The 15840-nt window shown below is 43.8% G+C and overlaps 1 protein-coding gene across 1 annotated transcript in view; it reads left to right on the forward strand.

The window, feature by feature from the left end:
- Nucleotides 1-15840, forward strand: part of COL22A1 (collagen type XXII alpha 1 chain) — a 240357-nt gene that overhangs the window by 126279 nt on the left and 98238 nt on the right. Inside the window, exons 13-17 of the mRNA XM_075743260.1 lie at nt 1942-1995; nt 3578-3631; nt 4958-5011; nt 11521-11574; nt 13713-13757. Of these exons, the coding sequence (XP_075599375.1) occupies nt 1942-1995; nt 3578-3631; nt 4958-5011; nt 11521-11574; nt 13713-13757 (261 nt within the window). The remainder of the gene's footprint in view (nt 1-1941; nt 1996-3577; nt 3632-4957; nt 5012-11520; nt 11575-13712; nt 13758-15840) is intronic.

Consider the following 15840-nt stretch of genomic DNA (forward strand, 5'->3'; position numbering starts at 1 on the left):
ACAGATCTACTCTGGGCTCAGCATTTTTGTAAGCAGATGCTTGAGGTCTGTTAAGAGTCAAAAGGAGAAAATCTCACTACTCTAGTTAATAAAAAAGAAATGCAAAGGGAAAATCCCTTTTCTCTTCCCGGGATGCTATTGGTTTAGGAGGCAAGTTACCATTTGCATCTGGGAAGAGGAATGACCTTATTGTTGGAGATTTTGAACACCACATTGGATAAACCCTGAACAACTTGGTGTGAATTCATTGTTGATGGTGCTTTGAGTGGGAGGTTGGACTTGAAACCTTACGAGGTCCTGTCCAGCATGAATGGCTCTGTGAGCACTGTGAATCAAACTTATTGACTGATCCTGGGATTAATTTGTTTGCTGTGCCAAGGAGTTGCTACATCATTGAGAAAAAAAAAAGGCAAGAGAAGAAGCTAATTAACTGTATTCCTTTACTTTGCGTAGAAAAGACACAAATTGTTCTCCTACCTATGCTGCACACTTTGCCATGGAACAGCAGTTCCTTCAAGTTATATTGACCTCTTAGAGCAAATGATTTCCTTAAAAAAATCACATTTGCTATTTGATGGGTTTTCTATCTCATTAGGGAGCCATTCAAATACAGCAGATCTGATTTTTACCATTAGCTGCATTGCAAATTCTAGACAAAGTGCTTCATGAAGGTTCAGTTAGCAAGAAATGTGATTATAAAAGTATCTAATGACTTTAATTTGCATACACAGCACAGATACTTTCTAGATAACTGTATTTTATTAACCAGTAAGTGCCAAATTTACCTATGGATAAATAAGGCTGGATTTTATCACTCTGTCTGACATTGACTGAAACCTTGCCCTAGGAATACGTCCATCTAAGTCTGCTGGACTATTCATGCAAGGAAAAAACATCACATATAAGACTGAGTGTGGCAGAATTTGGCTTGAATTTATCTGCATTTGTAGGTAGTCCTTATGTATATACAGGCAACTCAGAAATATATGCATCAACTGCTTAGCCACTTTAATGCTCTTTCAACAGGATTCTTCTATGTTATTGGGTTTTTAAAAAAAGGAGATGGGGAAAAAGTTCTCAGTTGCTTAGCTCTGCTTTGTGGCATGTCATTTGCCAGCAGTGCTAGCATCTTTACATCCCACATACGGATGTCCACTGGTTCAGGTGGCAGAGGCACTGTCCATTGAAGGATTCATGCCAACATCTCTTGTAAAATCCAGCAATGCTGGAACCTGAGCGCCATCAGTTGGAGCATGAACATGTGGGACAGACATAGGCAGGTTGCTGGATCACAACCAGTACCCCACGACAGCGGGCATAATCCTGCTCCGTTCACAGAGCTCTGGCTGAAACCTACTCTGAATCTTTGGTGAAGTTACTTGTTGACTATGAGATATCCCTATTGTTAAGTTCTAAATCAGTGGCTTCCAAAGTTACATTTTGGCCTCATGTGAGCAGGTAAAGAGAAAAAAAAAAAAATCCTACATCTGGGTTTTTCAAAAACATTTCATGCCATTGGAAATTTGGCATGGCTGTAAATTGACCATGCCAAATTTCGAGTCTCTGTGCTTTGAGAGGTGGCAACAGGAGAGTTTCTCAGTGAAATGTTTCTATGTTTCAAATATTTTTATTTAACAAGGATAGGTGTCTAATCTTGTTCTTGGAAAAACACTGGTTCTGGATGGTATTTACAAAAAAGAGGGGAGGGAGGGATCAGCCAGAGGAAGACACTTGAATGGAAAATTGAAAATGAACCTGTTCAAATATGGGCAAGTTCCAGGTGACTGAGAACAGCATCGTTACAGTGAGACAGAGAAGTTGGCCTCAACTCTCAACACATGATAGCTGATGACTCTTTATAGATTATATTTGTGTATTTTAGACTATACCACAGAATGGTATAGTATTTCATGTAAGGTATCTTTTCCATTGGTGTTTTAGGGTGAAGAAGGTCCCCCTGGTTTTCCTGGACTGAAAGGGGATAAAGGAGAAAAGGTAAGTCCAAGTTTTTATTAATTATACTGTGAAAAGTTAAGTTTAAGCTGTTGTGAAAGGCTAATGAAAACAGGCCCTCTACTAAGTCTTTTGTTTTACCTCTGTGTTTTCTAGTTTTGCATTAACAAGGTACTAAGAAAAGGAGACTGTGCTGTTGTACTATATTTCAGTGAAATGCACCTTAAAATATGTAAACCCGTTAATGATGCTCAGCCATATTTGAAAAATGTGTGGAGATATCAAGGGGATAAACTTTGACTAAACTTTGTTAAACTCCAAAACAGAGTAGAAGAGTGAAACAGCTTAGTGCTAATGCCTCAATGTACAGAAACACTGGAGTTTCTTCAGTATGAGACATGGAAGGCCAAAGATTATCATGTCCTTTCTTGCACCAAACATAAATTTTGGACTGAGATAGCCTTTAGCTGCTTACTGTGTCATCATCTTAAAAAAAAAAAAAAAATAAAATTATCCTGCACTGAGCTTGCTCTATCGACTAGTATTTACTTCATACACATTTGTCAGATATGCCTTAAGCAGCATTTACAGGAGAGATTTTAGGAATTTAAACTTTTTCCACCTCTTGTAAAATAGCAAATGTTCAGGATTGCAAGGCAGGATCCCCCTCCAAGTAATATACAACAAACTAGCTCAGTTTAATGAGAGCCCAGAGTGGCAGTTTTCAGTGCCCATGTCTCTTTCCCATTTGAGCATTTTTATTTTTTTTTACAATGCCCTTAAAAAAACCCCACCCTGCTGCACTGTCTAGAAGTAAAAACACCAAGACAGTTCCTCACCGTGTACATTGGCTCGCCTGTTGTGTGTCTATTCCCTTTCCATTCTCCATTTGTTCTTTAAATTGCCAGCTGCATGCAGCAAAACTCGCCTTTTCCCCGTGTTTGCTGCAGTCCCAGTTAGCTGTGGTGCTGCCAACCTCAATGTATTTAGTACCATTCGTCCTGACGCATGGAAAGACCTAAAAAGTGGTGCCTGGTTTTCTGTTCCTTTGTTTTCTACGGCTTTGCACATTCACAGCTCTGAGACTCGCTTCCTGGTGGCCAGGGCAGTTCCTGAAGGCTGCTTGAGATTTTCAAGACTTCTTTTCTGTTTGCTTTTAGGCTCATTACTTATGTGTATTGTAGCTGTGCCTAGAGGCTTCTGAGCTTTGGGATGGATGCTGTACAAGCATGGAATTTAAAAAAAAAATAATTAAAAAAATATATGACTATTTAGTGACTAAAAAGCAGATTTTTGATACAATGGAATGGTGGACAAAGAGGCCGAGGGGAGATGATATTAAGATGACTCAATGGTTACGTGTCTAATTAAGTGCAGAGCTTTTGTATTAATTTATTCTTAAATGAGTTAAATGGCCAAGAGTGCCTAGTTCCTCATTAACAGCTCATCAATTGGCCATAGTGCGTTAATGTCAGCAGTAACTCCTCCAGAGACTGTAAATAATAAATGTTTGTGTTGAAATTATTCTCCTCATTCCTTATTCTTGTCTTGATATGCTACTCATGTCCCTGCATTTGCAACGGGTGTTAATATTGTGCTGATGATAATTCTGTTGTCCTTACAGGGGTCCCTGGGCTCACCTGGCCCCCCTGGGAAGGATGGAGCGAAAGGAGAAGCCGTAAGCCTTTTCGTTCCTCCCATGTAATCCTTGCCTTTCAGTGCAAGGCAGGCAGTGGAAATCAATCTGTATTGAGTGGAACATGTCTTGGGGATTTGTACGGCCATTTTAGGAGCAGCAGAAACAAATGGCAGGAGGTTAATAGCCCCAGCACTCTCCCTCACACGTTGGCGGCGATGGCAGGTGTTGTATGGATTAGCAATCCTGAGAGGCTCCTGGGACAGTTCTGCTAACATTCATTAAGACGAGAAAGAGGGCAGTCGTGGCAGTCTGTGGTTTGGGACCCGCTGCTGCGGCTGCGTTTGTTAATAACTGCTGTTGCAGAGCTTGGACATTTGTTTTAAGTTTGGCAAAGAGTCATCGGCTAGTGGAGGTGGCAGGGGATGCAGGGGAGCGTCTTGTGCTTCCACAACGGACAGGGGTGAGAGAAAACGGTGTCTCGGTCACAGAAACAAGGATCTGAACTCCTCTTGTGCACTGCTGAAAGGTAAGAGCAGAAGAAGAGGTGCAGGGTTAGCTCAAAGAAGGATGAAGCATACCAAATATTGCCTTTAAGAGGACTACAGTTGAGGCATAAACCCACAAACACATTTTCCAGTATCTTATCTAAGTGGGTTTATGGCTTTCCCTCTTTTCCCCTGCTTGATCAACATCCCTTTGAATTATCTTCATCCCAATTGTGAACCTTTATCATCTCATTCACTGTCCCTTTGTGGCAGTCATTTGGGTGGTGGCTGGAGGAACTTTGGAAGGTCAGGCATACACAAAATTAGTGGTACGCAGCAGACAAGCTCTTTTTTTTCCTGTCACTGACATCCTGTTTCTGCTTTGTGCCACACTGTCCCACTTTGGAAAAACTGTGATAATTTTCCCATGTAGCTTTCAGAACTCATGCAACTTCATCACATCACACATGGCATAGTCTGAGATCAGACAAGGACATGGACTTGCAAAATTTCTTATAGGACATGTTTATTGCACTAAAAGGAGACTATATGAGAACAAATGCATTACGTTATCTCCAAGGAAGCCATATTTATAGATTGTAGCTGGTGCAAGTTGTTCACAACTTAGGGAACTCATTTCATGCTATTTAGTTGGTTGTGTTTGAAGAACAGATGAATAGCTGCTTCAGTTTTCAGTTTGTCTCTTTCTGCTTTTATTTTTGTGAAGAAAGGACACCTCACACTTTTAGATCTTTGGATAGTAGTACTCAGGACTGTAGATATTGGGTAGAGCTTCCATTTCTAAATCTGTATGTAATGCCTCTTTTGAGCCATCCTAGCCTTTATATGTATTTACCACCGATACTGCTGTTTTTTGCAGGGTGAACCAGGACAGCCAGGAGCATTTGGACTGCCTGGGCCAGCAGGTCCAAAGGTAAGCTTTCCCTTTCTTCTTTACATGGACAGGTATATTTTTTTCACTAACTTTTTTATGTGTGGATTGCTTGAATTACTTTTTGTTTATGACTTTTATATTCTTACTGGTGAATGAAGAAACACAAAATGCTTATTTTCATAAGGGGTCTGCTAAGGTATCAGCAATTAAGCAAGGTATGTAAAAAAAAAGAAATACCTTTTGTTTAATCAACTGCATAGATGGAGAAGGTGAAGAAAACATGTTTTGGGGCACATAAGCCTTGCTTCATGTCTTCAGCAAGCCTTTCCAACTCTCACAAAGATGCAGATGAGAATTATTATCCTTACTCTATGACTGGAAAAAAAAAAAAAAATCATGGAAAGATCCTAGCCTGGATGTTTCTGCCTATTTTAGGAGCTTCGGTTTTGCACCAATAGACAGTGGCAAAGTGATACAGAACTTGAGCCGATACTTATATCACTGGATTTGCTTCAAGCAAGATGCTTCTGAATGGGTATCTGGTGAGACTTAGCTGGGTGTCAGAAACGTGCTGAAATTTTGAAAGCCTTCTCATGACCAATTCTTTAACGTCCTTTCAAAGTTTCAGCTCTCCTTGCCTTGTTCCCTGGTTACTGAGGGGATAAGTACCTATCTGCTGGTTTCAGTCTTGTTGAAAAGAAGATGGTGCACTAGATTGACAAGTGTGTTGTCAGGGACATCATGCACAGCAAGTTCAGCTCAGCCTATGAAAGGTGCTGCAAGGACCACAGATTTACTGCCCAAACTTACTTCACCCAGTTCTGTGCCTGCTTTCCAAAAGCAAAGACCTTTGAGCATCACATCTGGTGATGCTGGTTCACTAGTTCACTGATGCCTTTGTCCTCAAACAGGAGTTAAGTACCTAAGCACCTTTCCAGATGTAGTCCTGATTGTCATTTGGCTCTGTCTGAGAGGACTCTGTGAAGCAGGTGATTTATATAGTTCCTTCTGGGTTCCTCAGCTATGGAGAGGTTCTTTCTCCAAAATATCTTTTTTTTTCAAAGAGGGAAATGTTCATCATTTCCTAAAGTCTCATCAGGAGGGTATCAGAACTAATGGTGTGTTTGTGGATTAGTGGAAGTACTTGGCAGCCATCCCATGGTTCTCTGTGGGAACCATATTGCCTTCAGCAACATGAAGGTGGTGATTGTGGAAGCTGCATGGCAGCATGTTCAGCAGGGGATACATGACAGCTGCAAAGCAGGGCTGGGCTGAGTGGAGGCACTCTGGATATTGTTTTGTCTTTCAGTGGGATTTGGGAGTGGATGAATAACTGGATTCATCACCCACAAACGCCTGTCAGCAGCATCTCTCCTATCATTGTATTGGGTTTGCGTGGCAAGGTTTTGGTAGCAGGGGGCTACAGGGGTGGCTTCTGTGAGAAGCTGCTAGAAGCTTCCCCTGTGTCTGACAGAGCCAATGCCAGCCGGCTCCAAGACGGACCCGCCACTGGCCAAGGCAATCAGCAAGGGCGGTGGTGTCTCCGGGATAACAGAGTTAAGAAGGTGGAATAAACTGCTGTGCAATTGCAGCCAGAGAGAGGAGTAAGAAGATGTGAGAGGAACAGCTCTGCAGACACCAAGGTCAGTGGAGAAGGAGGGGGAGGAGGTGCTCCAGGCACGGGAGCAGACATTCCCCTGCAGCCCGTGGAGAAGACCATGATGAGGCAGGCTGTCCCCCTGCAGCCCATGGAGGTCCATGGTGGAGCAGATATCCACCTGCAGCCCATGGAGGACCCCACAGCCAAAGGAGGCTGTGACCCTGTGGGAAGTCCGCACTGGAGCAGGCTCCTGGCAGCCCCATGGAGAGATGAGCCCGCGCTGGAGCAGGTTTGCTGGCAGGACTTCTGACCCCATGGGGGACCCACGCTGGAGCAGTCTGGTCCTGAAGGACTGCACCCCGTGGAAGGGACCCAGACTGTTCATGAAGAACTGAAGCCTGTGGGAAGGACTCACATTGGAGAAGGTCATGGAGGACTGTCTCCCATGGGAAGGACTCCAGGCTGGAGCAGGGGCAGAGTATGAGGAGTCCTCCCCCTGAGGAGCAAGGAGCAACAGAGACAATATGTGATGAACTGACCACAACCACCATCCCCCGTCCCCCTGTGCCGCTGGGGCGGACGAGGGAGAGAAATGGGGAGTGAAGTTAAGCCCAGGAAGAAGGGAAGTGCCATGTTTTTGCCCCAGCTGGCAGCTGAGCACCACACAGCTGCTCGCTCACTCCCTCCACAGATGGGGGAGAGAATCGGAAGAGTGAAAGTGAGAAAACTTGTGGGTTGAGATTAAGACAGTTCAATAAGTAAAGCAAAAGGCATGCACACAAGCAAAGCAAAACAAGGAATTCATTCCCCACTTCCCATGGGCAGGCAGGTGTTCAGCCATCTCCAGGAAAGTGGGGGTCCATCACGCATAACAGTTCCTTGGGTAGACAAACACCATCACTTTGAATGCTCCTCCCCACCTTATATGCTGAGCATGACGTTATATGATATGGAATATCCCTTTGGTCAGTTGGGGCCAGCTGTCCCAGCTGTGTCCCCTGCCAACTCCTTGTGCACCCCCAGCCTACTCGCTGGTGGGGTGGGGTGAGGAGCAGAAAAGGCCTTGGCTCTGTGTAAGCACTGCTCAGCAATAAAAAAAAATCCCTGTGTTATCAACACTGTTTTCAGCACAAATCCAAAACATAGCCCCATACTGGCTACTATGAAGAAAATTAACTCTACCTCAGCCAAAACCAGCACAGGAGGGAGGGGGAAAGGTGTTTTTTAGATTTGGTTTTATTTCTCATTATCCTACTCTGATATGATTGGTAATAAATTAAATTAATTTTCCCAAGTTGAGTCTGTTTTGCCCATGATGGTGATTGGTGAGTGATCTCCCTGTACTTCTCTCGACCTATGGGCCTTTCGTTATATTTTCTCTCTCCTCTCCAGCCAAGGAGGGGAGTGATAGAGTGGCTTTGGTGGGCACCTGTTGTCCAGCCAGGGTCAACCCACCACAATCATATAAATAAATACATATTTTCTCTCTGTCCTGCATGTTTCTGACAGTGGCTCTACAAACCAGTAATATGATGCTCCTTGTGGTATGAAGTTCCTCACCCTTGCTTTGCAAAGCTTTTATAAACCAAGCTAATCTGAGGCATCTACATCTACCTCCATAAGGGCTTGATCCTGGATAATGCTCCATATTTCTGACCAGGATCATCAGGCACATTTAGTTCAGCAAGTAATGAGGCAATGCTGAATAGAAGGTCATCACTATGGGCTGGGCAGGATAGGTGTTGGCGGGGCTGGACCTAAAGACATCTGACTCGGCAGTGCCAAGTGCTCCCAGCGAAGAGGTGGGCTTGGCCAGCCCCAGCCTCTCAGCTGCAGTGACTAAATATAAAATGATTGTGTGCTTTCACAGTGACTTTTATTTGCTTCAACGGATGTGCTGGCTATATGCAGTGTCCTTGAGCTGGATTCTGGCCTGAGCTATTTTAAGAAACAATTCTTGCTTTGCTGGTAGGGCTTTAAAATCTAAAATATGAATCCACACTACGTTTACTCCTTGGTGTAAAGCCCAACCACCTCACTGGTGTGCAATGGGGTGTGTAGAGACGGGTGGAGATGGAGCAATTGGAAAGGTCACATCTCCAATTACTATTGTAATGACTGTTTTTTGCCAGATCACTTATTTTTACTTAAAATCATCAGCATCAATACAGTGGCTGTGGGTTCCACCCCAGGGTCCATGGAGAGCTACCGTGCAGTTGCTCTGGTTGGTTGAGATGCGGTCCTTCCCGGCTCCATCCATCTTCGTTCGCATCTGGCCAGGCAGGCGCAGTGCACACTCAGAAGCTTACATGCACCCCAGAAAATTCATCCCCCTGTTTTTCTGCTTGGCTGAGGGATTTCCATTTTTTTTCCTCAGTGGGAATTGCCAGCACTTTCTTTTAAGGAGGTGCCTCACAGCTTTTACAGACCTCATTAATTATGTCAAGCTTCCAGTAGCACAGATAAGGGTCCTGCAGATTTCTGGCAGACTTCAGTCCACAGAAGTGCCGTAATGGATGATGGAGCCCGTTAGGGTACATGTACGGGTGACAGGAATTAAATGGCCTTGGTATGTCATCTCTGGTTTTACTGCTTTTGCTGCTCAGTGAAGTCTCCAGTGGAGATTGTTTCTAGCTCAATGTCTTCATCATAAAAATGTGGTGGTGGGGTTGGTATGGTTTTCTTCTTTCTCATCAAACGTGGTGGGTAAACTTCATTGCTCACCCAGCAGGATGTATGATCTTGCTGGCTACGAGCTGGTGGAAGCAAAGAAGAACTCTCAAAGTCAGCCTTGTGTGAATCAGTGTTGGAACTTCTATAGAAGATGCCATAGTGGTCTGAGATGGCAAGAAATATCCACTGGTCAGTGGAGAAGGCTCCCACATAAATATGTGGGACCTGGCAGATTAATTTAAATGGATTAAGTGAGTCTGGCCTGAACTCAGGTCCCTCACTGTATGATATTATAGCAGTGAAACAAAGCTTGAATTTTTGAGACCGTGCCCTTCAGCCTGTAAAATCCTGCAGCAAATATTCAACCTTTTCATTCTTTTTTTTCTGTATCTTTAATAAAAGGTTAAGGAGATTTTTTGTGGCTGTCATTGCTATGGCACTGACATACTATAGCATTCCCATCTGAACTGACAGTTATCCGCACTCGATAGAAAAAACAGAGCGAGAGGGAAAAAAAATCAAGCCTTTGAAATATAAAGTATTAGGTAAGATTTTCATTTTGACAAATTTCCTTCTTCTTGTTTGCTTCATCTGTCGAAGGTCTCACACTTCTCTGGTTTACCAGACATGATCTCAGCATTAGGCCTTGAGTGGGATCAGCAAGTCCTCTCATCCAGACAAACCGTTTCTCTGTAATTTTTTTGGAGTGTTATAACCACGTTTTATGTAACTGTACTGAGTTGGACTTTGATAATTTGGACAACTGGTAGCAGGCCTCTATTTCTGTAGGGTTTTTGCCTAGACTTCAATAGAAGTATTTTTCTGCGGGCTGAACGTGCATGCCTGCTGCTCTTCCTCTACCATTAGAGGTCTTGCACGGCTTCTGACATTGCAGAGGTCCTCGGGTTCCTGATGTTGTGGAGATCCCAGAGCCACCTTTGCTTGTGCCTGAGCCCAGCTCTTAACCTGTTTGTACATCCCCCCCCCGCTCCCGAGTTTGCTGTGTGGTTTGCTTCCATACTTAACAGAGGTTCAACACTTTACAGCTGGGCTGATGAACTGCTCACAAGCTTCAGGGCACAGCTTCATCTGCTTTAGCAAGTCAAGTCCTCTCTGGCAGGAGGGGACAGTTTTGGCAATGCATTGCTTAAAGTGGAGGCAAGCACAGTCTAGCCAGCCTGCCTGGTCTGTGCTTAATGACTGCTCCAAACGAGACTGTCGTTTGGGCTAAGGCAAGTGTGAGCAGTGGTGTAACACGATCAGCCTCCTGGGCACTTGCACTGGGACAAAAAACCCCTCGATTCTGCTAACAGTTCATTGCAAACACATCTTGCATTTTTAATAATTTTTTTAATAGGAAACATCTATTAATATGAAACATAGAAATTCTTTAAAAATAAAATCTGGATCTGTTTTGAACCCTTATCTGTGACAGCCACCCAATATAGGAGTTAACAAGATGAGAAAGGAGAAAGAAAAGGTGATCATTCAAACAGGTGATATAATCTAACCAGTTCTCATGGCCACTTTGTCAGGCCCAGGCTGTCTCCATGGGATGGCTCTGAGGGCTGACCCTGTTCAGCTGCGGATCCAGACCACTTGCAGGCATTCTAAGGCACATAAAACACACAGCGAGAGTGCTCTCCATTTCAGTTTACCTTCTCCAGGGAGAGAGTCAGCGTGTAACCAGCTGAAGAACTGCTGAAACGTACCTGATCCTCTCGCTTTTCTCTCACTTATGCTGAAAATAAACATTGGATAATGTAGTTTTGATCTGTTTCTTTTCATTTACTCTTCAAAATATATAACACTTTGAAGCCTGTGGTTTGTTTATGCTGGGATACAGCCTCTGCTGCAGCATTTGCAGCAATGTACATCTGTGCTTTGTTCCTGCGACGTCACGTTCAGGAGTCGAGACAGAGCTCAATCATCCCGTGCACAACAAGCAGGCAACGACTGCCGTTGCCAAAACTTCTGAAATGACCTGTAGAGGAACTTCTGTGGGACTGTTTGCCTTTGTAGGACAAGACTGAATGCAGAATAAACTTGGTAACGTCTGAGCGCTGGGGACAGGGAAAGCATTGGGGTGTCACTTTGGGTACGTATCTGGAAAGGCAGACACTGCTCTGTGTATTAGAGCTGAGATAGTCAAGAAGCCTCAACAGCCCCCTGTGAGCCCAGGAGTGCAAGCTACATTTCTGAATAACTGCTTTTATTCTTGGTCTTTTATGTGGAACAGTTTCTGGTGTTTTACTGTATCTCGATTCCTTGCCAGGGATCCGAGGGAAAACAGGGTCCTCCAGGAATTAAAGGCTACGTAGGAGCACCGGTAAGTCATGGTTCTTGTTAAATTTTTGACACTCTAGAAACTTTCTCTGCCTTTTCAGTGTGTTCTGCCCACCTATCTTCTTTTTTTTTTTCTTTTTTTCTTTTTTTCTTTTTTTTTCTTTTTTTTTTTTTATTAAGCAGTGTAGGGTATATCTGACCACTTACCTGTACTATGTCCAAATAGTGACATTTTCTTGACTTCATTGAGTTTCTTCTGACTTCTTTAAATGAGAACAGACCTGTAGCCAGGAGAGAGATGTCACTGGAAATGGCTTGATTACCAAGATAACAGCTGGTAATTTTGTGATGCTCCCACTGCAAAGCAATTGCTTTGGTCTGTGTTGATGCACCAGTCATATGGTGCTCAAAAACTTCATCATAACACCACCGAAAAAGTATCACCTCTCAGTAAGTTTCCAATCAAATTTTCAAAACTGTCAGGGAATAGCCTTTGGGCTCAGGGGACAAACCTGCCTTGAATGAAGAGACAGCAAGACCAAAATGAATCAGATTCTGTCAAGTTAGCATCCCTGTCTTGTGGTCTCACCTTGGTAATTATGGAGGCAGCCTTTAAGCTGGTGGTGTAAAGGCTGATTGGATTTTCTGAGGTTTAATGACCCGACTGTACATCGGTGTGCTTTGGTGGCATACCAGATGTGCTCATGCACTGAAAGATTTCCGTGTGCAGGCCGAGGGCTTGCTTTACAACTCACTACAAAGACGTCCAAAGTGTTCAGAACAGCTTGAACACTTTTGCCTTTTCCCAGGTGCATGCTGTGTGGTCTAAGGCTGAATTGTATTAGGCTTGAAGATGATGAAATAAATATGGGGGTGGCATTACCTGCCCATGCCATAGACCCTTGCAATATGAATGAGATAAATGGATAAAGCTATAAGGACACTTCCTTCCTGCTCCTTGAGTCACCTTTTTGTGCAAGAAACAAAGCACTCAGATGTTGGTGCACAGTTACTGAACATCATAAGATTACATTTCTGTCATAAGATTGACATTTGGCTTGGGCTGCTGGGGAGGAGCAAGGCAGTAATCATCTACTCAGTCTACACGAGGGCCCCATAGTTATTACTGCATTAAAAGACTCATATTTTTAGAAGTCCTGACATTTGCTTTTTGGAAATAGTGGTGTCGGGAAGCTGTGCAGGCTCAGTTTGGGTCATTTGAGATGGATAGGGCTGTACAGAGTTTGATTACAGTCAACCATGGCCTGAAATCTGAAGATCTTAATAATTATCTAAATTGTCCTACAGACCAAATAAACCCAGACACGTAGTTCTCATTAGTTTGGAGGTAAGCCTCCACTATAGTGTAAAGTAATTTGAAGTTTGAATACAAATGTATTATTAGAATAAGAAGCATTTTAAGCTTTGGCAGTTTTAGAGAGGTCACTACTGACTGAGCATATTTGTCTGCCTGTAGCCATTAGTTGGTTGCTCAGTTGCTACAATAAAGGTAAAATACAGGGTGTTTCCTGTGCCAAGGGAAGGTGAAATCCGTTTCTGCCCATTAGTGTTGCCGTCCTTCATCAAACTAAGCCTCAGCCAGTGGTTCTGGTGTACCTGGGAGGAGATGAATTATGCCGTCCAGATGAACATTGGCATTGGATTCACATTTCAAAAATGTGCTTGGGCCTCCAGGACAAGGATTATCTAATATTTGCCAGTTCTCAGAGGTACCTGCTGTCTGCGTAGCTACTGCATCCAAAACCACCAGGAATGGGCATTCTTGGTTGTTTATGCAATAGATTTTTCCATCAGTATTGTCCTCTACCTAAGTCCTCATTGTTTATGAGCAGCATGAAAAATGCAGAGCATTGGTTGTTTTCCAGACCATCTGCAGCTGTGGTGTGTTCCTTGTCCCTCCACACTGCTGTTGGCAGGAGGGTTGTGTGTCTGCGAGCAATATAATATTACAGACGTTCTTGGGCCCACGGGTCATCCCTGCTCTATGAGTCTGCTTAGACCATGCTTGTAGCCAACCTTCAGGAATGGCAACACAGAAAATGTCCTTGAGGTTCACTTGAATAGATTGTGCAGACATGCACAATGATTTGATGACTAGAGGAGTTAACTATGCCTCTACTTGGATTGAACTTTATAATCTCTTTTTCTCTTTATTTTTAGGGTCTACAAGGAGAAAGAGGAGAAAAGGGAACACGAGGAGACAAGGTATTCCTGCTATATGCTAGGAAAAGGACTTTGCCTTTGTACCTTAGGTGGGGTGGGCTTCCAGGCCAGCAGCTCTGGAGGGTGATTAATGATGGAGTTTCATCACTGCGCTGCACCTCCCGCTGCTGTTCCTGAATGACCTCCCATGGGAGTGCAGGAGGACTTTAGGGATCTCTGCTGTCTGCTAAGCACACATTTAGGGACTTCTTGTCTGTGTGTAGCTGGGGATGGAGGAGAGAGAGGAGGAGTGGAATGAAGGTATGCCACTGAGGAGATCTAGCAGAGTGTCCACACTGTGTGCACCACCTGAGAAGTGTGAATGACCACTGACTGCTGCTGACCACATCTGCATCCAGCATTTCTCCATCTCACTGCAGTTGCTCAGATTATCCAATTTCCTATGTTTCTGTCTTCTCCCATCACCATAAGCTCAATTTTTAATGAAGACCAGGTAGTTTCTCTATTGAAGACTTCATCCAGCTCGTGCTGCTTCCCAGTTCTTTCTCTCATGTCTAGGTATAGCTGTTTTACACAGCACAGGACACTCTGGGATTTGAACCATGTTTATGGTTCAAGAAAGAGACCAAGTGCCTATTATAGCTGGAATAAGCATTTAAAAGGAGAGCTGGGCAGACACAAAGACTTTATTATTCCAGTTTGCTCATTGTGTTCAGAGAGACCTCAGATGTGCACACACTTCTACTGCAGACCAGCCAGGCAGTGCTCGAGGCTCCCCAGAAATCCCTCCAAAAATGCATTTTTCTGCCCCTGCCAGGAGAAGCTGGTACTGGTCTGCTCCTGCCCTGAGAAGCAGTGGGAGATGGGGCATCACCAGGCTCTCAGTTGGACCCGAGTCACTGCTTTTCTCATGCAGGCAAAACTTTTTTGCCAGCTCTGATTGGCTTTCAGCCCTAAGCAATGGCCAGTCTTGCTTATGTCTGAAGCTGGTCCTGACATAGGAATATCTCAGTGCTGGTCTGGCAGCTTTGCCTGTGTTCAAGCTGTCTTTAGTGATATCTGGCTATATGTGTTTGTGCAAAGAGGGAGTTATTAGCTTGCTAGCGTGGCCTTGTTCCCATTTCTCACTCTCCATTGCCTTCTAGAGAAGAAACCTGGAGATTTATACCAAGCTTTGCCTACTGGCAAAAATGATCAATAGACCCTTCATGTGAGATACCGCATTTTGCTTTACCATGTGTCAAGGTGTCCATTCCCACTGTTCGTTTTGTTGTTTATGATGAAGTAGCCATGACCATGTTTCATAGTATCATCTGTCCCCGCTGTTGCAGCCAGAGCAAAAGGCTGGTTCCTGCCTTGTCTTCCTCTTGCTTTTGCCTCAGCCTTTTGCAGGACTGGTTCAGTGTGTTGTGTCTAGTCAGTGCTTTTCCAGAGGCGAGGTTGTCTAATCTGCTGGAATATTTGGCTCCCGGAAGAAAATCCATCTTTCTGACATCACCGTGATGGGAGAGGAAGCTGGAGCTGTGTGTGGGCAGGCAGCTGACTAAGCGAGAGGAAGATTAAAGTGGGGAAGAAATGAATTAGGTTTTGTTTCATTAAAAGGATATGCACAATTAGATCTCCTTTTTTTCTTTTTTCTTTTTTTTTTTTTTTTTTTCTGAAGCAGCCAGATCTCTGCTACAACAATTGTACTTTGATTTTTTCCAGGCTTTAATGCTGGTCTCAGAACATCCACTGCCATTGCTTTAACTTCTACCAGTCAGTACTACTGTGAAAACAGTGGGCGTAAATTCGGCGGGCCAAATATTTTCTTGTCTGCTTTTCAGTCTGTAACTTGAATACTGACACCTACGCAACCTGTGTTTCTTTGTGCCTGAGGAGAAAAGTGTTTATTATATCAGATGACAGCAGTATCCCATCCACTGAATATTGGTCTATTGAATCTGCACCCTAGTATGAAAAAAGGCTGAATATCTCATAAACCCATAATACATCTTGCTGCTATATTCTTATATCCTGGGTCCTCAGATGTAAATACTGAGGTTTTATAGTGAGGTTTTGAAATCCAGTATTATCGGTTACACCTGCACTTCAGGAGAGCCACTGCACAATATAAATGATATCT

This window comes from Balearica regulorum, chromosome 2, assembly GCF_011004875.1.
Source record: "Balearica regulorum gibbericeps isolate bBalReg1 chromosome 2, bBalReg1.pri, whole genome shotgun sequence".
Classification (NCBI taxonomy): domain Eukaryota; kingdom Metazoa; phylum Chordata; class Aves; order Gruiformes; family Gruidae; genus Balearica; species Balearica regulorum.